This window comes from Typopeltis vanoorti, chromosome 10 (assembly GCF_054136105.1).
Source record: "Typopeltis vanoorti isolate ZY-2024b chromosome 10, IOZ_Tvanoo_1.0, whole genome shotgun sequence".
Classification (NCBI taxonomy): Eukaryota; Metazoa; Arthropoda; class Arachnida; order Uropygi; family Thelyphonidae; genus Typopeltis; species Typopeltis vanoorti.
The window spans coordinates 59861239-59886766 of record NC_143558.1 but is presented as its reverse complement, the minus strand read 5'-3'; the positions used below and the strand labels follow the sequence as shown (position 1 = coordinate 59886766).

Genomic DNA, 25528 nt, shown 5'->3' with positions numbered 1-25528 from the left:
AGTTGAATTTCTTATTTAGCCCATAATACATTAATACTAATGTACTACAAATTTACAGCCTTTCATAATATAGCTTTCTTTATAAATTGCTTTTTTTTCCCTTCTCCAAAAGATGACATTTGTGGATGGCTGGTGTTTCTCTAGCAAACCCCTTGATTGACTGAATGAATGTATTCTGTCAGGCCAGAATGTTGATATCATCATACACAATTCACTGTCATTGTTAGGCCAATTCTATTAGTTATGTTGTTTCCACAACTGAAGTTGTCCTCATTATAAAGTTGAAAATTTTGCCTATAAAGAGATAACCCTCATTTTTACTTAAACTGAAATCTGTTTTTTCATCAGACACCTCTGTGAATGGGGAACACATCAAACATTTATGTCAAGATCTAAACCTCATTGTAACTGTTTGTTAGACAATATAAGTTTTAATCTCAACCAGTTTTGTGTACTATAAAATACTCTTCTTCAGACAGGTGAAACAAAAACGATACTGACATGATACTAACTGGGTTTTGCAAGAATAAAGCTAATGGTAACAATGATACAAAATACTTGAAATAGACTAACAATGTTGCTTTGTGTGTGATTCACATATCATGATCGTGATGTGATGTGTAGAATGTCTGAGATCTGCATACACTAGGTCATCATCATCATCATCAAATTCCTGCCATGTACCCTCAAGGGGTATACAGGATATGACAGTACTACATGAAAAAATTACATCATTACTAACTTCCTATCTACAATTTTCCTCCAAATCAGTCTGTTACTTGTCAAGACTCCAACATTATCAGATCTTATATTTCTATCGTCTAAGGCACTTTGTACCGTATCAATCCACCTATATCTTGGTCTTCCTCTGGGTCGTTTTCCTGCTAACCTGGCAGAGAACACTTGTTTTGCTAATCTTTCCTCTCCCATTCTATTTAAGTGACCATACCATCTGAGATTAGCTCTGCTAACGCATTCCTGGATGCTGACAATGTCAAGTTCTTTCCTAATATCCTCATTTTTAATATGATATTGCCATTGATACCATCTGTTCACGCCTCTAATCTTTCTCAGGACTCTCATATCTGCGGTCTCTAGTCTTTGGTCAAGTGTTTTACTTCTGACCCAGCTCTCAGATCCATAAGTTAAAATTGGTTTGAACACAGTCTTGTATACAGCTAATTTAGTGTTCCGACTAATTTCTTTCTTATTCCATATGAATTTATTCAATTGACTTCCCACGATACCAGCTTTGCTGATTCTGTTGTCTATTTCTATATTTATTTTACCATCTTCAGTAAAAATTGTGCCTAAGTAGCTGAAATGTTTTACTTGTTCCACAGGTTCTCCATTCACAACACAGTTGACATTTTCAATGATTCTGTCTATTTTCATTGTCTTTGTCTTTTTATTGCTGACCTTCATACCATATCTATTACAACAGCTATTCAATTTAGTCAGAGAATCTTGCAGACTTGTAGCGGATTTATTTAGAAGTATAACATCATCCGCATAAAGCAAAGAGCTGACATTAACATCTCCAATTTTGATATCAGGTTTAATACCGCATTCCTTCATAATGTGATCCATATAGATAATGAATAACAGAGGGGATAATGTACATCCTTGTCTCACACCAGATTTAACATTAAACCATCTTCCTGTACTTCCTTCAATTCTAACTGCTGACTCACAACTCAAATAAAGACTAAGTATTGCTTGATATAATGCCCCATTGACACCAATATAGCTGCAGCGTATTGAATAGCTTCTCTCTTGGCACCTTGTCATATGTCTTTTCCAAATCGACAAAACTTAAATACAGATCTTTGTTATATTCCCATGCTTTCTCGACTATTTGTCGTAAAGTGAAGATCTGATCCTGACAGCCTCTATTTGGCCTGAATCCAGATTGTTCTTCACCAAACTTTTCTTCAACAATTCTCAACCGTTTCTCAAGTATACTTGCATATATCTTACCAGGAACACTCAGTAGGGATATACCTCTGTAATTCTCACATTCAGTTTTATTTCCCTTTTTATATATGGGTACTATGAGAGCTCTACTCCAATCATCGGGAATTCGTCCCTCTGTCCAGGCATTCTGAACTATTCAGTGCAGCCACTGTAAGATTTTTATACCACCATACTTCATCATTTCTGGTCGAATATCATGTCCTCCTGCTGCCTTTCCACATTTCAAGCCTTTGATGGTTTTTTCTACTTCAAGTATGGATATGTATTCCTAACTGCATGCCTGGTCAGTGTTTTTTACCACTGTGCTGTCATCACTGCTTGTTTCATTTAGCAGTTTTTCAAAGTAATTACTCCATACTTCAAGGATATCTTTTTCTCCCGTTTTCATGTCACCTTTATCATCTCTAACTCCTATTACAGCACTCTTTCCTCCATTCCTAAGCTTCTTCAACAACCTCCAGAATATTTTGCCACCTTCTTGATATTTATTTTCTATATTCTTGTCAAAGTCCTCCCATGACTTTTGTTTAGCTAGTTTTACACACTGTTTAGCTTTCTTACATTTGTCTCTGTATTCTGTAAGAGTAAAAGCTGACTTATTTGCCAGGAACTTTTGATATGCTTCCTTCTTTTCCTTCACTGCCTCTTTAACTTCCTGTGTCCACCAGGGAGTTCTGATTTTTTCATCCTTGCACACAACCTCACCACATGCCTCTCTGGCAGAATCAATCAATGTTTCCTTCAGAGTTTGCCACTGAATCTCCAAGGTTTGATTCCTGTTCTCAAACTCTTTCATTTTCTTTTCAATAATATTTCTGTATTTTAGTCTACAGTTCACATCTGAGAGCTGCTCAACTTTTATTCGCTTTAAAACTTTCTTACATGTTATTCTTTTCAATATGAAATTCAATTTTATCCTGCTCAAGACTAAATAGTGATCACTTCCAATTTCAAATCCTCTGTACACTCTGGTGTCCTGCACCAGGGAGAAAACATCACTATCAACAATAACATAGTCAATGAGACTTTTCTTATTCCTAGCCTCTTCTCTCCATGTGAATTTGTGCACATTTTTATGTTGGAACATGGTGTTAGTAATAACCAGTCCATGTCCTGAGCAGAAATCCAATAGATATTTGCCATTATTATTAGCTTTGCTCTTTTCTCCAAATTTTCCCAAAATATTTTTGTATGTCTCACAATCATTTCCTACTCTACTATTTAGATCCCCAACAAGGACCAACTTTTCCTTTTTCATTGTGTCAGTTGCTTTTTCTAAAGCCTCAAAAAATTCCTCCACTTCTACCTTAGTAGAACCTTCTGTGGGACTATAGGCACAAATAAGTCTCATTGTCCAGTTCCCCATTCTCATATTTGCCCACATTACTCTACTTGAGACTGACTGCCATTCAAGAAGATTAGCCTCGTATTTTGTGTTGAATACTATGGCTACTCCTTCTTTTCCTTGATTGTCATTGCCTGAATATAACATTTTGTATTTATTGCTCAGAAAGATCTCACCAGTTTTGGTCTTTTTTGTTTCAGTTACCCCTATTATGTCAATCTGGTACTTATCTAATTCCTCAGCTAGCTCCATTTCTTTGCCATTCAGGCTTCTTACGTTGATAGTACCGATCTTTAACTCTGGTGATGTTGAGTTGGGGTTTGTTTTCAGATTTGTTCCAGTAGCTGACTTTTCGCTGTTCACCCTGGTTCCCTGGCAAAAAACAACGGGGGCCTTGTTTAACCTGGCGACGCCCCAGCCGGCATGAAATTTTGTCATGTTGTACCATCATTTTTTTTATTTTGGTTTAACCAATAAGAATACAATTTGGTCGGCTAAATCCCAAATTGCCAGCCCATCCTTGTTCGTTCAGTATCAAAGTAGATACCCAACAGGGTGCACCACGAGAAGGTGAGGATTGGACATTAGGTCAGAAGCCCTGGTCGGTTCTTCGCATTCCTTTAAAGGCTATGTGGAGGTCTCCTCTCAGTTATACAGCTTTGACCCTTAAGCACCCCCTATTACTAGGTTTTTGATAAAAAAAAAAAAAAAAAAAATCCACACCTGACATTAAATCATTACCTGTTTCTTGTTACATTAATCAGGATTTTAACATTTCCGATAACTCCTTGAATGTTGTGATGTAGAAATTGTAAGTCTTGGTGTGTTTTAACATGCATATCTTACCTGATTGACCCGTTTATCCTACATAACAGATCCTGTATAAGCAGTTGATCTTGTGTGTTCATGTTTTTTTTTTTTTTTTTTTTTTTTTTTTTTTTTTTTTTTTTAGTGAATGAGAACAATTAGATTTTGGAGGGTGAAGAAACTTGAGATCTTGTTTGCAAAAAAGAAAGCCACTTTTATTCTTTACTGATATATCTTTACGATCTTGTCCATTACAGACTACATGTAAGGGACACATGTACTGAGGACAGAGGAGAAGATGGAGGTGTATAAGCTTTTTGTATGGCTGGAAATGTTATATCCCCTGTCTCATAGGTTTTTTTATACTATCAGTGTTTTGTGATGGATGATGGTTGGATGTTGCGTGAAAGTATCTTCCAGTAGGCCTTGGTTTTCTGTAGACTGATGGACTCTCTTTGTCTAGATGTCTCCAAACAATGTACTTACACACTGCTTGGAAACAAGTCAACAGACACCATAATGTGAGGAATAAACAGCCATGATGCCCATCTTAAGATGTGGGGACTCCTTTTCATTGCAATGCCTACAGCAATCCATAGAGGCATACTTTCCACAAGTGTGTATAATATCAATCAGTGGGAATTTGGGAACATTATTCCTGTAGGCATGTAACAAGGTTCTGGACTGTTGTGGGACAGATGACCCTTGACCTCACCCAATGCTCCAATTCATCCCACAAATGTTCAGTAAGGTTGAGATCCAGGTTCTGTGGAGGTTAGTCAAGTGTGGTGATGTTCATGTCCACAAACCATGCAGTTATAGCAGCAGCCTTATGACATGGTGCCTTGTTTTGCTGAAAGCGACAATGCTCAGTTCTGTAGAAACACCAAAGTAGGAAGCATTGCATTATTCAGCATATTCATGGCAGCACAAACAGAAGTCCGAGGCCAAACCAGCTAAAACACAACCATACTGCCACCTCCGAATTTCATAGTTGGGGTTACACACTCTGGATAGAGACGTTCACTGAGCTTCTGTCATACCCACACTTATCTATCTGCTTGGTAGAGGGTGTATGCCTAGAACTTTGCATTCAGTGTGTCAGGCCACAAATGGCAATGCTTGCATATTATCCTTTGTAGTACCCTATGTTCACAATCAGTAAGTGTAGTAGTAGTAGTGGGCTGTGCACTATGGGTAGCACTTGCAGTTGACTCAGTGTATTTCCATCTCAATATGGTATCACCAATTGTGGACCTGGGGTGCAATTTTCCAACAATTTGCTGAACAGATAGGTGCAACATGGCATCCTATCAGAACACCTCTTTCAAACTCTATTAGTTCCCTTCTTATAGCCATTTCACCCGGACAGAGTTGCTGTGACTTGGGAGCATTATATTCCTCCAATTTATGCTGACTACAAACACAGGACTCGTTAAAAGGCAAGACACACACCTTGCCCATAGGGGTGTCCATTTACTTTTTTTCAGCAGTGTATATTCAGTCTACATGAAAATCACAAATGCTATTTGTTATTTATTCATTCACCACATTTCAAAAAATTATTATATAGATAGATAGAAGTCAAATTTTCTGCTGTTGGCCTTTATAAAATCTGATTTAGATCTGCTGATGACTTTTGCTTATGGTTAATACTTTGGTATAGGCAAATTATGAATCTGCTTCTTGATTTGGGCCACCTCTCTTTTTAAAGGAGATTCCTCTCCTTTAAAATCCAAAGTCTGGCTTAGATATGTTGACGATGTTTTCACTATCTGGCTCCATGGCTGCCAGACATTAGACACCTTCCTCAGCCACCTAAACAAACAACACAAACTCATACAGTTCACATTTGAGATTGAAAAGCAGAACACACTTCCATTTTTAGATACACTTGTCACATGTTTTCCATCTGGCAGTCTTTCCTTCACTGTTTACTGGAAACCGACACATACCCAATATATACACATAAACTCCTCCACCACACAACAAAAAAAACTAGGTGTCATCAATACTCTAAAAAAACAGGGCTTTGTAGATTCTCGAATGAACAAACACTTAGATGAATTTAAAGTTATCAACAATACTTTCCTAAAAATAGTTACAGCCAAAAAAACACTATGATCAAAATTTTCTACTAGACTTCACTAAAGAACAAAGATAAACTAGACTGCAATAAAGCTATAACCATTCCTTACATTAAAGGGACATCAGATAAAATAAACAGAATACTACAGAATTACAACCTTAAAGCCACCTTTAAACCTCCTGGAAAATTAAAAAGCTTACTAAACTCATCCAAAGACCCACTCCCTCCTATGGCCCACCCTGGAGTATACCGTATACTGGAGTATACACCTGTAATCTACCATATATAGATAATGATGGTCTGAAAATTCCAAACATATGGAAGGCACATATTCTACCCGCAGAACCTCTCTCTCCCTAAGAGTTAACTATAAACAGGACTGTAAGATAATCCAGAATCTTAAATCTAATATAACAATTGTCATGTTAAATTAGGACATCATTGTTACTGTAAGAATACTATCTATATGAAAGAATGTTTCTCTAATGTTATCTTAAATAGAATATAGCTTGATGTAGTTCCTAAATAATTAATTAATTTTTTAATTTTATGTGTATTTTTTATAGATTTTTTATATATATATATATATATATATTTTATATTTTCACTAGAGGTCATGTCATTAGAATAACCGTTGATGATATCATTGTCTCTTTAGCATACTGTGTGAAATGTAACTCAGCTTGTCCATGTATATTTGTGTATACTCCAGACGATGACTTTAATATGAAGGTTGAAATGGCGGGAAATTAAAATATTTATAACACGGTTGTAAAGTCCTTAATTTCTAAAATGAATGCTGATCACCGTGTAACGCTAAAAGAAATGACATGGAAATTTTTTGCAATTCAAGTAATGACTCGGTGGAATGTGTTACTAGAGGTGAGTGACAAATGCTCCAGCATTTAATGTTTTCAAGCAAGGATGTGATGGTTATTGTGGTCTGTGAGTGTTTTATCCCTTGCAATGAGTCTTTGATACCATGCAGGCTGAAAATAGTACTAATACTATTGCACCATTAGTTAAAAATAATATATATGGAAACCTATTTGGGGAAGGAGTTAAAGAAAGAATTCATTAAATCATTACTGTATAAATTTTACCTGTTTGGAATCATTTAGTTATGTTGGCAGTTGTGCTTGAAAAACTTTGTATTAATTGAATGAATTAGTTTATTAGTTATTTAATCCTTGGACATATTTTCCAATCTTGTTTGCTTTGGGTTGCAAACATTGTTTAGGTGGTAGTTTTTGTTACTTGGTGTGTGACTATCATCCTACTTATTGAAGACTTGAAGTGGCTTGAAATTCCATGTTAAGTCTCTGCAACAAGAAAATCAAGATTATCTTAACTGTAACCTATCCAAAGTACTAAATGTACAATAGATTTACAACCTTACACGAGTGGGATTCACATTTTGGAAAAAAGAACACTGTAAATCTAAACATTATAGCTGACAATTTGGTGGAATACTCTGGCTTCATTTTATTTCTGAACAGTGCATAAAATTATTGTAATATATTATCCAGTATTTAACCACAAACAAAGATGTTAAATGGAAACTTTTTTATTTTATTTTGACCAGTTTCGTAAAATGCTTTGTTTCACTTCATCAGGAAATAGCACAAATAAAAAAACAGTTAACATCTCTAGTGAAAATATTTGAAATCATTTAAACAAGTGAAGGCATCCATTTCTTATTACACTGGCTGCTAGTTCCGGGGTTGCTGCTGTATACTGCTGATAGATACAAGTGTGTCGTAATGGATTAATAAACGTGTAAAATCCCCCCCACCCCCCTTTTTTTTTAACCTGCTTCATCGTGATTTTTTATTTATTTATTATTTTTTTTTTCTCAACATCCTTGAAGTGTTCTGATCGCATATGTCTCTGGATCTGTTTGTCTGTCCTGTGTAATAGTGTTCGCTACAATTGCAACTGATCTTGTACATTTGGTTATTTAAATGGCAGATGTGGAGGTTTAGTCAATTCATGGTGATTAGAGATTTTATTGATTGGGTAGAGTGACCTTCAAGTTTTATTGGCGAAGCAGTGTTGATCCCAGTTGCAAGCGATCTTGTAGACACTTGGTTTTTTAAGTGGCAGATGTGGAGGTTTATGCAGTTTATGGTGATTAGAGATTTTATTGATTGGGTAGAAGATGACCAAGTTTTGTTGGCAAAGCAATCTTGCTATTATATCTGTTACTGATTGCATATATGGGAGAATCACTGCTCCTTTATGGGTCTTGATTTGTTTGTTCTTTTAATTGTTTTGGAGATTGAAATAGAATTTTGTTGACTAATTCTGCTTGTAGCCATTTTTGTAAGGACTGAAATAAGATACTGTAACTCTTCATTTCTTTTATCTATGTTGATTGAAATTCTGTGGGCTCTGTCATGCAAGAAATGGATTTATTGCCTATTTTTTGTGCTAGGTGGTGATGGGAAGTTGCATGTAGTCCTGTGTTGGTTTGTTTTTTATAGACTGAGAAGTTTAGTATATTTTGTTTTGGATACCTCAACTATTGTATCCAAAAATGATAAAGATCTTCTTTGTAATTCAACATTGAATGTAATTTGATTATGATTATTGTTCAGGTAGGTGGTGAAATCTTCTAATTGGGTAATAGCACTAGGCTAGATGATAAAAATATCATTAACATATCTTTGTCAAATTTTTGGTTGTGTTCTTGATGCTGGAGGGCTATTATAAGGAACCGTCCACCATCACACATGGTGTGTGTCCAGACAGAAAGTTGGCAATCCAATCAAGCTCAAATACTTGAGATTTGCCAAATTTCTCCATGGCATTTGTCCAGAGATGGGTGACATATGTGAGCAGCTCTGCTGTTCATCGGCAGCGACAGAATCCATACCTCAACTATTGTATCCAAAAATGATAAAGATCTTCTTCTTTGTAATTCAACATTGAATGTAATTTGATTATGATTATTGTTCAGGTAGGTGGTGAAATCTAATTGGATAATAGCACTAGGCTAGATGATAATTAACATATCTTTGTCAAATTTTTGGTTGCATTCTTGATGCTGGAGGGCTATTTTTTGCAGACCACTCCATGAATAGGTCAGCTAACAATGGAGAGAGGGTAGAGCCCATTGCTAGTCCTTCCTTCTGTGCAAAATAATATTCTTCAAATTTGAAAAAATTCACTATTGATACAGCGTTTAAAGAGATCCACTGTCTGGTGGAAAGATGTCTTGAAGTAGTTGGTAAAAAGATTTACTATGTCCAGACTAGCAATTAAATCACTAGGAGCCATTGTGATGTCTTTGGCATTTTCTATGAAGCATATGGTGTTCTTTACAAAAGAGGATGTTTGCCTAATGTGAAGTTTGAGAGGTTTGCTAGATGTTTTAATAGTTATGAAGTTGGAGAGTATCTTCCAGAAATGATTGATCTCAATTGCTAGTCAGATTTAAGCAGTTAAAGGATTCCATGATTTCTGGATTCAAGACATTATTTCATTTCTTCAGATCTGTTGGTTGTTATTAGGTGGGTGCCTTCAAGGTAGTGTAGGAGTTGGGAATTGATGATTTTTTTCCATTACTTTAGACAGGACTGACGTAAGCGAAATAGGATGGTAGTTGGATGGCAGTGAATTGTTGCCCTTCTTGGGAATGGGTTGAATATAGGCCAGTTTCCAGGTTGTGGGATAGATACCAATTGTGCAAGAGAGTATATATAAGTGATATAGGATAGGAGTCAGTTCTAATGCAAAATTATTACAATAATAATAATGAAAGTTTTGTATCTAATTTGGACAGTATTTTTTTTTTTTTTTTTTAATCTCTTCCTGGTAAAAGGATATAGGGGACATTGTGTGTTGGGCATCTGGAATGTTTGGGGGTATTTACCATTGTCAGTTATGCATGCATTGACAGGAAAGTGTGAAACCAGTAGATTGGCTTTTTCTGTGAGTGATGATGATTCCCATCCCTAACATGTTATGGGTAGGAATAGTATTGGGCAGAAGTTGCAGCCAATTGCTTTGGCAAGAGACCAAAAGGTTCGGCTGCCGTTTGGACAGGCTGCAAGTTTCCTACTTTTTGCTTGTTTGAACTATTTTTTTTTTTTTTTTTTTTGCATCTGTTTTGGGCTTCAGTATAAGCTCTAAAGGAGGATGGGGTTCTTGATTTGAGCCAGTTACAGTATGTTTGATTTTTCATTTGTACAGCCTTGACACATCTTTTGGGGAACCAGGTTTATGGTTGTGTTGGAAGCCCAGAAGCAATAGTTCAACCATGGGAATGTGGCATAGAAGTTGTGGAGGCTGTCCCACTTGGTGCTGTTATAATGGCAAGCTGTTGTATGGGAGTGGCTGTGTAAGCATTGTTGCATAGGGAGAAGAAGAGCACTAGATTGTGGTCAGATTTGAGAGCTCACTACTTTCACTGTGTATTTGGAAGGATCATTGGTGAGGAACAGATCTAGGGTGTTTGGGAGGCATCTAGTATTCTGGTTGGCATCTGAACAAGTTGTGTAAGTTGTTAGTGATGGCAAATGTTTCAGCATCTCGGCCTGCAAGATTTGCACAACTGGAGGAGGAAAGCCAGCTGCCGTTGTGGACATTAAAATCTCCTAGGAGGATAATTTTGCTGTTAGGAGAGTGGGACTGAAGAAAATCAATTTTTAAGGACAGGAAATTAAAGAGCTCAGAGTCATTGGTTGCATTGGGGAAGCGATAGAGACAGCAAATGAATTTGACTGAGTGTTGAAGGGATATTTTCAACCAAAGAAGGTCTGTTGGGTGATTCTGGGTTGGGTGCTCTCTGGCAAGGTAAGTCAGTGCAGATGTATGTGCAGATGCTGTCTTTGGGTCGAAAGGAGTTAAAAAGTGTGTAGTTTGGAAGGTTGAGATAAATAGTGCTAAGGGTGGTGGCTAGATTTGAGTTTCTGCCAGAAAGAATAGGTAGAATTTGGTAGACTGAAAGTGGTAGTGGACACTATTAAGGTTGGAGTTTAGGCCACGGATGCTGAAGTGGATATGCAAGACCCCTTGCGGTCATATATTTGACCCCAAGGGTCTTGCACATTTCCTATGCAGTGCCTGCTTAATGGTTTCCATGGTGGCTATTAGTGGTGTCACTTGATTTTTGCACCAGTTTATTTTGCTTGTAGTCAATGATCCAAGTGGTATCTCCATTTTGATGCTTTTCTTCAACTTCTCTTCAAAGATGGCATCCTTGTTCCCTCTATGCAAATGTTAGGTCTGGTCAAGCATATATGCGCGATTAAAGGCAAGTGTCTTCGAACTTGGTTGACCGCTGTTATTAATTTAAGTGCACTTGTTAGAGTGTCACAAGTCACTTTTACGAGGTGTTGAAAGTTCGTTCCGTCCTTTCTTTTATTTTTGGGCTCAAAACGATTGCAGTCCAATTTGTCATAGGTGTTAGCATCGTCTAGAAGCGATTTCATTTTTTCTGTGTATTCTGTAGAGTTCAAAACTACTGTTGACTTAACCTTTTTGTCTTTCATCATCATCATCAAATTCCTGCCATGTACCCTCAAGGGGTGTACAGGATATAATAGTACTTCATGAAAAAAATTACATCATTATTAATCTACAATTTTCCTCAAAATCAGTCTGTTAGTTGTCAAGACTCTAACATTTTCAGATCTTATATTTCTATCGCCTAAGGCACTTTGTACTGTATCAATCCACCTATATCTTGGTCTTCCTCTGGGTCGTTTTGCTGCTAACCTGGCAGAGAACACTTGTTTTGCTAATCTTTCTTCGCCCATTCTGTTTAAGTGACCATACCACCTGAGATTAGCTCTGCTAACGCATTCCTGGATGTTGACAATGTCAAGTTCTTTCCTAATATCCTCGTTTTTAATATGATATTGCCATTGATGTCACCTGTTCATGCCTATAATCTTTCTCAGGACTCTCATATCTGCAGTCTCTAGTCTTTGGTTAAGTGTTTTACTTCTGACCCAGCTCTCAGATCCATAAGTTAAAACTAGTTTGAGCACTGTCTTGTATACAGCTAATTTAGTGTTCCGACTAATTTCTCTCTTATTCCATATGAATTTATTCAATTCACTTCCTACCATACCAGCTTTGCTGATTCTGTTGTCTATTTCTATATTTAATTTACCATCTTTAGTAAAAATCGTGCCTAAGTAGCTGAAATGTTTCACTTGTTCCACAGGTTCTCCATTAACAACACAGTTGACATTTTTTCTGCCTATTTTCATTGTCTTTGTCTTTTTATTGCTGACCTTCATACCATATCTATTACAACAGCTATTCAATTTAGTCAGAAAATCTTGCAGACGTAGCGGATTTATTGATAAGTATAACATCATCCGCATAAAGCAAAGAGCTGACATTAACATCTCCAATTTTGATATCATGTTTAATACCACTTTCCTTCATAATGTGATCCATATAGATAATGAATAACAGAGGGGATAATGTACATCCTTGTCTCACACCAGATTTAACATTAAACCATCTTCCTGTACTTCCTTCAATTCTAACTGCTGACTTGCAACTCAAATAAATACTAAGTATTGCTTGATATAATGCCCCATTCACACCATATAACTGTATCATGTGGAATAGCTTCTCTCTTGGCACCTTGTCATATGCCTTTTCCAAATCGACAAAACTTAAATAAAGATCTTTGTTATATTCCCATGCTTTCGTGACTATTTGTCATAAAGTGATGCTCTGATCCTGACAGCCTCTATTTGGCCTGAATCCAGCTTGTTTTTCACCAATCTTTTCTTCCGCAATTCTTCTCAACTGCTTCTCAAGTATACTTGCATAGATCTTGCCAGGAACGCTCAGTAGAGAAATACCTCTGTAATTCTCACATTCAGTTTTATTTCCCTTTTTATATATGCGTACTATGAGAGCTCTACTCCAATCATCGGGAATTCGTCCCTCTGTCCAGGCTTTCTGAACTATGCAGTGCAGCCACTGTAAGACTCATATACCACCATACTTCAGCATTTCTGGTCGAATATCATCTACTCCTGCTGTCTTTCCACATTTCAAGCCTTTGATGGCTTTTTTCTACTTCAAGTATGGATTTGTATTCCTGACTGCATGACTGGTCAGTGTTTTTTACTGTGCTGTCATCACTGCTTGCTTCATTTAGCAGTTTTTCAAAGTAATTACTCCATACTTCAAGGATATCTTTTTCTCCCGTTTTCATGTCACCTTTATCATCTCTAACTCCTATTACAGCACGCTTTCCTCCATTCCTAAGCTTCTTCAACAACCTCCAGAATATTTTGCCACCTTCTTGATATTTATTTTCTATATTCTTGCCAAAGTCCTCCTATGACTTTTGTTTAGCTAGTTTTACATAGTGTTTAGCATTCTTGCATTTGTCTCTGAATTCTCTAGGAGCACAAGCTGACTTATTTTACAGGAACTTTTGATATGCTTTCTTCTTTTCCTTCACTGCCTCTTTAACTTCCTGTGTCCACCAGGGAGTTCTGAATTTTTTTATCCTTGCAGACAACCTCACCACATGCCTCTCTGGCAGAATCAATCAATGTTTTCTTCAGAGTTTGCCACTGAATCTCCAAGGTTTGATTCCTATTCTCAAACTTTTTCATTTTTTCTTCAACTATCTTTGTGTATTTTAGTCTACAGTTCACATCTGAGAGCTGCTCAACTTTTATTCACTTTAAAACTTTCTTACATGCTATTCTTTTCAATATGAAATTCAGTTTTATCCTGCTCAAGAATAAATAGTGATCAATTTCAAATCCTCTGTACACTCTGGTGTCCTACACCAGGGAGAAAACATCAAGAATAATGTAGTCAATGAGACTTTTCTTATTCCTTGCCTCTTCTCTCCATGTGAATTTGTGCACATTTTTATGTTGGAACATGGTGTTAGTAATAACCAGTCCATGTCATGAGCAGAAATCCAACAGATATTTGCCATTATTATTAGCTTTGCTCTTTTCTCCAAATTTTCCCAAAATATTTTTGTATATCTCACAATCATTTCCTACTCTGCTATTTAGATCTCCAACAAGGACCAACTTTTCCTTTTTCATTGTGTCAGTTGCTTTTTCTAAAGCCTCAAAAAATTCCTCCACTTCTACCTTAGTAGAATCTTCTGTGGGACTGTAGGCACAAATAAGTCTCATTGTCCAGTTCCCCATTCTCATATTTGCCCACATTACTCTACTTGAGACTGACTGCCATTCAAGAAGATTAGCCTCGTATTTTGTGTTGAATACTATGGCTTCCCCTTCTTTTCCTTGATTGTCATTGCCTGAATATAACATTTTGTATTTATTGCTCAGAAAGGTCTCGCCAGTTTTTGTCTTTTTTGTTTCAGTCACCCCTATTATTATGTCGATCTGGTACTTATCTAATTCCTCAGCTAGCTCCATTTCTTTGCCATTCAGGCTTCTTATGTTGATAGTACCAATCTTTAACTCTGGTGATGTTAAGTTGTGGTTTGTTTTCAGATTTTTTCCAGTAGCTGACTTTTCGCTGTTCACCCTGGTTCCCTGACGAAATCAACGGGGGCCTTGTTTAACTGGGCGACGCCCCAGCCGGCATGAAATTTTGTCATGTCGTACCATCATTTTTTATTTTGGTTTAACCAATAAGAATACAATTTGGTCAGCTAAATCCCAAATTGCCAGCCCATCCTCGTTTGTTCAGTATCCAAGAGATACCAAACAGGGTGCACCATGAGAAAGTGAGGATTGGACATTAGGTCAGAAGCCCTGGTCGGTTCTCCGCATTTCTTTAAAGGCTGTGTGGAGGTCTCCTCTCAGTTATACAGCTTTGACCCTTAAGTACCCCCTTTTTCGTCTTTCAATATTATTATTCCCCCCCCCCCTTTTAAATGTTTTTAAGCCCCTTTGTTCTATTTTTGTTATATTATTGGTAAGAGGTTTTGCTTGTAAAAGTACAGCGACTGTTTGAATGTGAAGAAACTCTGCAATATCTCTTGGAATTCTTTGGAGACTTTTTTCCCACATTTGCCATAATTTCTAATTTTGCAATCTTACTGGGAGAGAGAGATTGCAAAATTTAAACCACATAAAAAGATATTCATTTCAGGATCAGATAACATTTGTGAGGCCTTGTTAATAACTATTCCATTGAGTGGTAATCTAGTACTGTGGTTGTTTCTTTCTTTGATGAGGTTTGAAAGTTTATTCTTCTTTCTTTTTTTGCTTACTCCAATGCATTCTGATTTCTCATATGAAAATCTGTCTAAACTATTCCAGATGTTTGCAGGGAGAGAAGATAATTCTGCATACAGAGTATATATATGACTGGCTATCAATTTTTAAAAGCTCATACCTTGTGTGTGGTATGTGTTCTTTCGGTAATTCTACTTCTGTGCAATGGAAAAATTTTAAAGCACACTTAGTGGTGAGCTGTCAGCACAATCTTAAAAAAAAAAAAAAAAAAAAAAAAAAAAAAAACAAGGAATGATACCCATTGTCTCTACACTGTAAAAGAAATATTAACCTATTGTGGAACGGTTTTTGTTTTATTCTTAGTTTTTCAAATTTATTCAGTATTTGAACTCATTCAAATATTTTTACTGGAGATGTTTTTTTTTTTGATTTTCTGTTTTTTTTTTTTTTTTTTAAGTTTATTCCTGTTATTTTGATGAAGTGAAATAAAACCTTTTACAAAACCATTTGAAACAAAAAAATAGTTTCTATTTGGCATCTTTGTAGTTAAATACTGGATAAAATATTTCTAGAATGTCCCATCTCCACAGAAGCTTAAGCAAAAGAATGCAGAAAATTGTTACTTCGGAGATTATTGGACTGAAATACGTGATCGCAATATAATTCAGTTTCTCTTAGCTTTAACACTTGTTTTATTCTTCTCCTGACTGATTTTTCCGCAGTAAACTTTGAACTTTCCTAATCCATTCCAAGTCATCTCTCTGGCAAACAGTAACTTCCATCATCTGACATTGAATTTTTTTAATATAGATTGAGAGAATATAGAATAAATCAGAAAATGTTCTACTCTTGAAGGAACTGTGTTTTTAATTTCACAGAAAAATCATTAAAATGAAAGATTGCAGTTGCATTTAAAAGAGAGAAAAAAATTATAAAACAAAAATAAATTGCATTTGTTAAATTAGCTATGATATTAATCAGAATAGATAATAACTTAGTATCTTTTTCATGTGTAATGTGGTTGAACAGCAGTGAATCACTTCAGCATGGTGGTGGGTGACTGCCTCAAAGATAATGTTTCTAATTTGTTTCAAGGGTTTTTATTCCCCTTGCTACTAACCTATTGTAACTAACAGATACTAGCTGTATTTTTTATATTGGATAATAATTTCTTCTCTACAAATTTGATTTTCAGTTGAAGTACTGATACCTTTCTTGAGATCTTTTTTTATCCAGGCTGGATTTTAAGTTATAAAATTTTTGTGGCATTACTATTTAGTTTTTGGAATAGTAATGCTAGTAAAGTTTTTTGGAAATTTGCAGAATGGGAGACTAAACACCCACATTTCCTGTAAAGTTTAAAATATTCTTTATTCTGTTTGTTTTAGATATTTTAATTTTATCTATTTATGTATGATAAAGTATATGAAAACTGTTTATTAATATATATAGTAATTAGTAATAAATTTTTATTACTTTTCTTTTCCATGTTAGATGGAATGCATAGAAGAACCACGTGAAATTACATTTGGATATGAAAAAATTCCACCACAAATAGAATGGTACTTGAGTAAATCTTCAGAAAAGTTCGATCTACTTACAGTAAGTTTATTTTACTGTGTTTTTGCTTTACTTCTGTTTATTTTCTGTGTAGAATGCATTATGCATGAAGTCTGAAGGAAACAGATAGTAAAATTCTCATTTAGAGTTGGTGAAATAAAAAAAAAACCTCAGATATGCAGATTACGCCAATCTGATTGTTAATAGCACTGCTGAAAATGTAATTTTCTCAGAACAATGGCTGAATTATATCTAGAGATAAGTCTTTCAATAAACAAAGAAATGCAAAATTATATATTATAAATGACAACCCCAGAGACATTAAGGAACTTCCCAATCTCATCCAGAACTTCACCACCTAGTGTGTGTGTGTGTGGGGGGGGGCATCATAAGTAATGATGATGGTTGCCCACCTAGATAAAATCAGGATCACCCCAGGCACAAAAGCAGGATCTTCACGCATTAGCATTGAACCATGAAGGTTGGACCATGGATTCATTAATTAAAAACAAAATCATCATTTGAGATTATTTCCAAGAATGCTTCAAATTTTTTGGATGTAAACAAACAATAGAATTTTCAATCATCTTAATATCATTACCAGATTTCCTTTAAATATTGGACTAGCTTTTTAAAATACTATACTGTAGTTTTGCTGTTGTATAGTAAAGTATTTTCATACTTAATCTTGTGTCACAATACAATTTCATCTGCTTTTTCCTGGGGAAAAAGCAGATGAAAATAGGCTGATAGAATTATGAATTTGTAGGTTACATTATATGTAAGAAGAGTATTCATCCTCAATGCCCCTGAGTGAGTCCCATAAAATATGAAGATGACAATTGTTTTTTCACATTCGATATCTTATTGAATGGCATATGGTCACTCATGTACTTTGTAGAGTTTTGGGAGCAAAGTGTCTACTGGAAGAAGTGATAAAGTTACACATGCCTTTTCCATACCGAGTAGATAGTGTACCAACTCTCTAACCAGCTAGCTATTGGCTTAAATCTCACCATGGGCTTGGATGCTTGTAGTTGTCTTACTAATTTACTGTGATAAGTTTTAAAAGAGGTAAACCGTGAGTAGACATATCGATACAAAATAAATAACAGAAAAAACTCATGTAGAAAGATTATTTAATAGTATAATTTTCGCCTGTGTGTCACAGGCATCTTCAGTACATTAAGCTCAAAATTAAACACTAACTGACAATTCCAAAAAGTGCCACCTAAGTAGCTGGTGTAAGATAACTAAAAAGGTCAATAACTTTCCTTAATTAATACAATAAAAAATTAGGAAAGATTAGCTGATTTGTAAAGTACTATCTCCCATAAAGGGGATAGACGTAAGCCGTCGGATCTGTTTAAGTTAGGAGAATGAAGTAGAGTTTCACATGTTTCTTTATAAAGGCGTTCCATGAGAAACTGACTTTTGTGAAGAACTCTTGTCTTTCTCCAATGAACTCTGTGTCTAGAAGATGGCATATTCAGAAAGTCCAGACTTTTCAGGTTTAAAGTATTCAATATAATGTTCTTCAGACGATCTTTTACAGAAAGAACTACAATATATAACTTCTACCTTTCTATCTAATGGTTATAAGAATTGCTTCATTAAAAGAACTTTGAGTAGTTTTAATATGTCTTCCTCTTCAAACACAGGAAATAACGCGCATTACTATCCCTTATGTACAAGGCATCAGTGAACGTATAGCAAAAGTTTTAAAACCACTGAATATTTTTGTTGCCTTTCAACCGTTTAGAAAAATCTCCACCTTTCTCACTTCTCCTAAGGACAAGCTTCCACATCTTAATCATTCAGGTGTCTACCAGATTCCGTGCCCTTGTGGATTATCTTATTTCGGACAAACGGGAAGATCTGCCTCTATTCGGCTAGAAGAACACCAATCTTATATTGAATACTTTAAACCTGAAAAGTCTGGACTTTCTGAACATGCCATCTTCACTAGACATAGAGTTCATTGGAGAAAGACAAGAGTTCTTCACAAAAGTCAGTTTCTCATGGAACACCTTTATAAAGAAACAAGTGAAACTCTCTTCATTCTCCTAACTTAAACAGATCCGACGGCTTACGTCTATTCCCTTTATGGGAGATAGTACTTTACAAATCAGCTAATCTTTCCTAACTTTTTATTGTATTAATTTTTTTTTTTTTTTTTTTTTTTTTTTTTTTTTTTTTTTTTTTTTTTTAAGGAAAGTTATTGACCTTTTTAGTTATCTTACACCAGCTACTTAGGTGGCGCTTTTTGGAATTGTCAGTTAGTGTTTAATTTTGAGCTTAATGTACTGAAGATGCCTGTGACACACAGGCAAAAATTATACTATTAAATAATCTTTCTACCTGAGTTTTTTCCGTTATTTATTTTGTATCGATAATTTACTGTGACCTCATTTTGATGTGAAAATGTTAAATTTGCTTGTGCTGATGCCAAACTCCTCTCATCAATGTGAAGGAAGGAGGATTACTGACCCCACAAATTGCATCTTGAGGGAGTACTTAGCAAAATTCAATTTTTATGATAATTCTATCCAGAGAAAGTTGTAAAAGACACGATATACATTTGTACTGGTGGAGAGTAAAAGTTAGGTATGCTGAAAAACCCTGCTCTATGTAAACACTGTTTTTCAAGTATTTCAAGCTTTCTGATAAGTAATGTAGTAGTTTCACACTGGAACTACTACACTTTCACTTGCCATGTAAAGATGTTTACAAACATCCATACCACAACAGGACTCAGACCCATTTTGTGTCAGAGTTTTGAAGTGGCAGTGCTATCCTTTGGGCAAAAATTGTTCAACTTTGTGATCCAGATATGACAGCTGTTATTTCACAAATGCTTAATTTTTCAAACTCTGCATGTGAGTTTTTGTAACGTATACCCTCTTAATGCCAGAATCACCTGTACCAGATTGAGGAACTCAGCTGGGAAAAGCTTCCACATCCTCTCTATTCTCCTGATCTTGCACCTTCAGATTACCATTTATTTCGAAGTTTACAACATTTTATTAATGAAATACAATACACGAAAGGTGCTGAAATTGTTTGCAACAATTCATTAATGAAAAAAAAAAAAATCAATACATTAGAGGCACTGAAATGGGGCCTATGACTTCTTTGCTTCCAAATCTCCTGAATTCTATAGAAATGGCATTATGGAGCTTTCACAATATTGGAAGAGAGCTATTGATTCAAATTAAGAATATATATTTGATTAAATTAGCAAGTAAGTTATCTTTTATATCCTTTAAAAATTTAATGCTTAAAACAACAATACTTTTGGGATGACCTGATATTATGTCAATCTGATACGTTTCCAGTTATCTACCAATTCAGTTTCTTTTCCATTGATGCTTTTTATATTGATGTTGCCATTCTTGAACTCTGCTGATGTTGAGTTGGGATTGTTCCAGTAACTGACTTTCACTGTTTGCTCTGGATCCCTGCTGAAAACAGTGCACCTTGTTTAACTGAGCACCCCCCCTCCCCTATCCTGCATGAAATACTGTCATGTTGTACCATTTTGTATTATGGTTTAAGCCAATAAGAATACAATTTACTCAGCTGGATTCCAAATTGCAACTCCATCTTCATTTGTTCAATATCCATGGAGCCATGATGTCATAGAAAATGGAAAGATAGCATGATACTAGCCACATAATCAGTTGGTAAGAAAATTTACAAGGCTATTACCAACTCTTCCAGCTTAAATAAACACGGTCTCAAAATTTCAAAAATTTGGTCTGCTGTTGTCAGATCTCATCTACCACCACTCTTGTAAATCTCCAGTCATCCAGTATAAATGCCTATACTGGTAGACCTGCAAATATCTTCAACAATATACTATACTGTAGATTCTTCAGTGATAACTTTCTTTCAAACAGTCCAAACTTTAGTGTCCCTCTCTACCAACTTGTCAACTTGCCACTAATCAATAAATTCTAGCTGTATATTTTCATCATAAGTTGGGAATATGTTTAGACCCTCAGCCATTGAAAGCATGGTTCTTCAAAAAAATTCAGGACCCTAGAAAGTTTACTTATATATTTAAGCTGTATGTTTTAAATCTCACTAGGTGGTAAGTGTATCCTATAGTTAATGAACAGTAAGAATTCTAGCACTTGTTGTGATGGTTTATCTATCTATATACATATTGTATATAATTTCCTTAAAATTTGCAGACGACATTGCATTACTTGCAAGCATGGAAGAAGAGCTACAACGAATTTCTGATAAAATAAAAGAAGAATGTATGAAATTTGGATTAAACCTAAATATAGACAAAACAAAAATTATCCAAATAGGAAAAAGAAACACCAATCTGGAAATTGACAGTAACAATCTAGAGCACGTATTATGGTGAAATTACAAAAGATATAAACAGACTAATTAGCCAAGCATCCCAAACTTTTGGACGACTAAATAAAATATGGAAGTCAAGAGACATCAAACAAGTAACAAAAGTAAGAATCTACGAGACAATGGTCCTCTCAATACTTCTCTATGGAAGTGAATGCTGGAATCTCAAAAAAAGGTGAAGAGAAAAAATTATTAACTATTGAAATGGGTTGGCTAAGAAGATTGCTTGAATATCTCTGCTGGAGAGCCTAAGAAACAAAGACACAAGGAAATGACTAAAACAAGAAATAACAATAGCAGACAAAATCCAAGAAAGAAGACTGCAATGGTTTGGCCATATGACCAGAATGGGAGCAGAAAGATTACCAACTAAAGTCCTGTATACAACGATGGAAGGTAAAAGATCCAAAGGTGTTTTTTGCTGATTTATTGGTGTTTTGGATTCAATTTAATGGACTTAAGTGTTTAATTTCGGTATATTATTAGAGCTTTATTAACGTGGTTAGTGTACTAAAGTGTTTTATAACATAATCTATGTCGGAAGTCGCCGCTAGATGAATTCGTAATGAGTAGTGTTCGTGCAAGCTCCAGATAAGATAAGTATCATTTTCAGTTATCGATACAAATTACTTAATATTGTGTAGTTTTGTTTTATTTGCCTTGCGTATTTTAGTGCGTCTATTTTTGGTGTGTTATAACGTTTAATTTGACAAAACACGTTACGGATAAATATGGCACCTGTGCGTAGGAAAATGGCGGCCAGTAATGAAGGTTCGCCATCGTTATCAAAGAACGGTAGCATAAAAGAAATGAGTCAGTGTACTAGCTGTGAAATGTACGCTTTGCGGAGTGCGGTCGGAGTGTGGTTAGATGATGATAAAGGATTGAATGTGTGTAGAAAATGTAGGGAGAATGCGGAATTGAAGCGTATTTCGGATCGTGAGTGTGATATTTTTGTCAACCTTCAAAATGAAGGAAATAGGGATATGACAAGAAACGGCAAAGTTGTACATGAAAATTGTGAGAGTGTGAATGATAGTATAAATGGTTTCTCAGAGAACAAAAAAGATGAGATAGATACATTGAGTGAGATCGCGTTGTTGAATAGTGCGATAGAAAGAGCAAAACAGCAGCTAGAGTGCATGAACAAAAGTAGACTGAATGAACCAACCAATAATAAAAGGTATGACAGGAAAAATAGACGTATGAATGTGAACATGAACAAAATGAAGGATAGAGTGCTGTATGGAGACTCATTAGTACGAGGTGTGTTAGTAGAGGATTTGACAAAATCGTACCAACCTGGTGCGACCATAAAGGACATAACTGCGTCTATTAGAGAGCAAAAGGAAAGGGTGAAAGAAATGATTGTTGTGGCAGGTACGAATGATTTGAAAGGAGATAAAATGGAAATGATAGAAGACCTGAATGAATTGTTTGAGGTAGCAAAAGAAAAGAGTGAGAGAGTTAGAATGATTAGTCTTTTGCCACGGTATGACAGTGAAATGTTTAAAAGGAGGGCTATAATTGCAAATGACTTTATGCGTGGGTTATGTATGACGAGTGGTGTGGAATTTGTGGATGTGTGGAGTGAGTTTGATGGGCGAAAGGATCTATATAAGATGGATGGCTTGCATTTGAATGGTTACGGTGTAAGAAGACTTGAGAAAGTGTTGCTGAATGTAGTGGATGTGCAAATTCAGGGAAACTAGATTTGTTAGGGGGGATGGGTAGAGATACAGTCCTTATGGAGGCAGTTGAATGTAAGAATGAATATAATATGCCAGAGCAAATAAGGACAACAAATCAGAGTGGGATAGTTAATATAAGGCATCAAGGTAGGGTTGGGGCTAATGGGGGTCTTAAATTCATGTACACTAATACTAGGAGTATTAGGAACAAGAAGGAAGAGTTTTTGGCCATGGTTGGCACTTCCAGATCACAGGTTATAGGTATTAGTGAAACATGGCTGACTGTAGATGATATAACTAGTGGGATTGAATGTGATGGGTATAGTGTGTTCAGGAATGACAGAGAGAATAAAATGGGGGGAGGAGTATTGTTGATGATAGCTGATGAGCTCCAGCCAAGGAGAATAGAAGTTGAATTGCAGGATAGAGAAAAGAGCACATTTGAGGCCATTTGGTGTGAGATTGTGACTAGCAGAACTAAATATACAATTGGGTGCTGCTATAGACCAGGTGATGGAAAAGATGGTGGTGACAGTATGCACAAGCAAATAGAAGAAATGGGTGGAAGGAGGGTGATTATTATGGGAGATTTCAACTATGGTCGCATTGATTGGAGTGAGGAGAGGACACATGGGAGGAAGGAACTGGATTTTATGCGATTATTAAGGGATGACTATCTGCGACAGCATGTAATGGAAAATACTAGGGGTCAGAGAGTGCTTGACCTAATTACATCTGAGGATTTGGCTGTAACAAATATGACCACATTGCCGCCAATCGGTGAGAGTGATCATAGGGGCTTAACTTGGGAGGTGGCTAAAGGTGTAGAATTTTCAATTAAGACAGGGTACATGTGGAATTATCGGGCTGGAAAGTATGACAAGCTTAGGAGTTTGATTGGTTCAGTGCCATGGCATGTACAACTGCAAGGACTAGAAGTTGATAGTGCATGGGAGGTAGTTAAGAAGTGCTTGCATGAAGCAATAGCTGACTGTATACCTAGAGTCCGAATAATAAATCAAGTAGGGGTTAAATGGATGAATAACACCATTAAGCTTGAGTTGCAAAAAAAGAAACAACTATGGAGGGAATTTAAGGAGAAGGGTGACCGGCAGGCACATGAACGGTATAAAGCGCAGGCCAGAAGGGTGACGAGTGTGGTAAGAAAAGCAAAAAAGGATTACGAAAGAACATTGGCCATGCAGGCTAAAGAGAATCCTAAACAGTTTTTTTAGATATGTAGCAAGTAAAAGGAAAAATGTACATGGCAGATTGATTTTAAAGAATGCCGATGGTAGGGAGGTAACTGAATCAGTTGAGATAGTTGAGTTACTGAGTGAGCACTTTGCAAAAGTATATCATCAAGGTGGTGACATTGCAGAAACGAATAAACCAGTAGATTATACGGGAATTGTGGTTAATGAAGTGGAGGTGAGTAGTCTATTGCATAACCTCAATGTCAATACATCTGTGGGATTGGATGGTATACCAGCTCGTGTTGTACGAGAAGCAGCTAAAGAATTGTCAGTACCCTTGACCATTTTGTTTAATTTGAGTCTCGGGTCTGGGTTAGTCCCGAGCGGGTGGAAAGAGGGGAAAATAGTTCCATTGCATAAAGGTGGTTCCAAGACTGCTGTTGTAAATTACCGACTGATTAGCATATCAGGAATCATTGTAAAGGTCTTAGAGAAAATAGTCAAAAGGAAAATACAAGATTGGATTGAAGAAAATGGGATACTGTATCGGGGACAGCATGGTTTTGTGAAGGGTAGGTCATGCCTCAGTAACTTGCTCACGTATTATAACACAGTGACGGCTGAACTGGATAAGGGTAATGGGTTTACGGTGATTCTACTGGACCTTGCCAAGGCCTTTGACAGGATTCCACATGGAATTCTACTCAGTAAATTGCAGCATATGGGAATGGACATAGGGTTGGTGAGATGGATAGGAGGGTGGTTGACGGAGAGATATCAGAGAGTGGTTTACTCGGGAGTAGAGTCCACAAGACGGCCTGTGACTAGTGGTGTGCCACAAGGATCTGTTCTTGGACCAATGCTGTTTAATTTGTTCATAAATGATATAGGAAATGATCTGAGAGGAACAGTTCATTTGTTTGCGGATGATGCGAAGTTGGGTAGGGCAATAGTGAATGCAGATGACGTCAAAATTTTGCAGGATGATTTGGATAGATTGGAGGTCTGGGCTAAGGAGAATGGATGTCAGTTTAATGTGGCAAAATGTAAGGTTATGCATTTTGGGGTGAAAAGAGATTGGAGGCAGTTTACTTCATTGGTGGAACCCTGCTCCAGGAAATTGATGAGGCACGAGATTTAGGAGTGTTGGTGGATAGGGAATTGAAATTTAGGGGACACATTGCAAAAGTGACCAAAACAGCTCATCAAATCACTTGGTTGCTGAAGAATACGTTGACAAGCAGAGACAAGCAGGTTATTGTTCCTCTCTATCGAGCCTTGATAAGACCCCATCTAGACTACTGTGCTCAGATTTGGTCACCTAG

General features: G+C 36.2%; 1 protein-coding gene across 1 annotated transcript in view; it reads left to right on the top strand.

Annotated features, from left to right (window-relative positions):
• The window catches only part of Sos (Son of sevenless guanine nucleotide exchange factor), a 429646-nt gene that overhangs the window by 290786 nt on the left and 113332 nt on the right, over nucleotides 1-25528 (top strand). The window contains exon 17 of the mRNA XM_090399787.1: nucleotides 16874-16981. Within this exon, the coding sequence (XP_090255913.1) occupies nucleotides 16874-16981 (108 nt within the window). The remainder of the gene's footprint in view (nucleotides 1-16873; nucleotides 16982-25528) is intronic.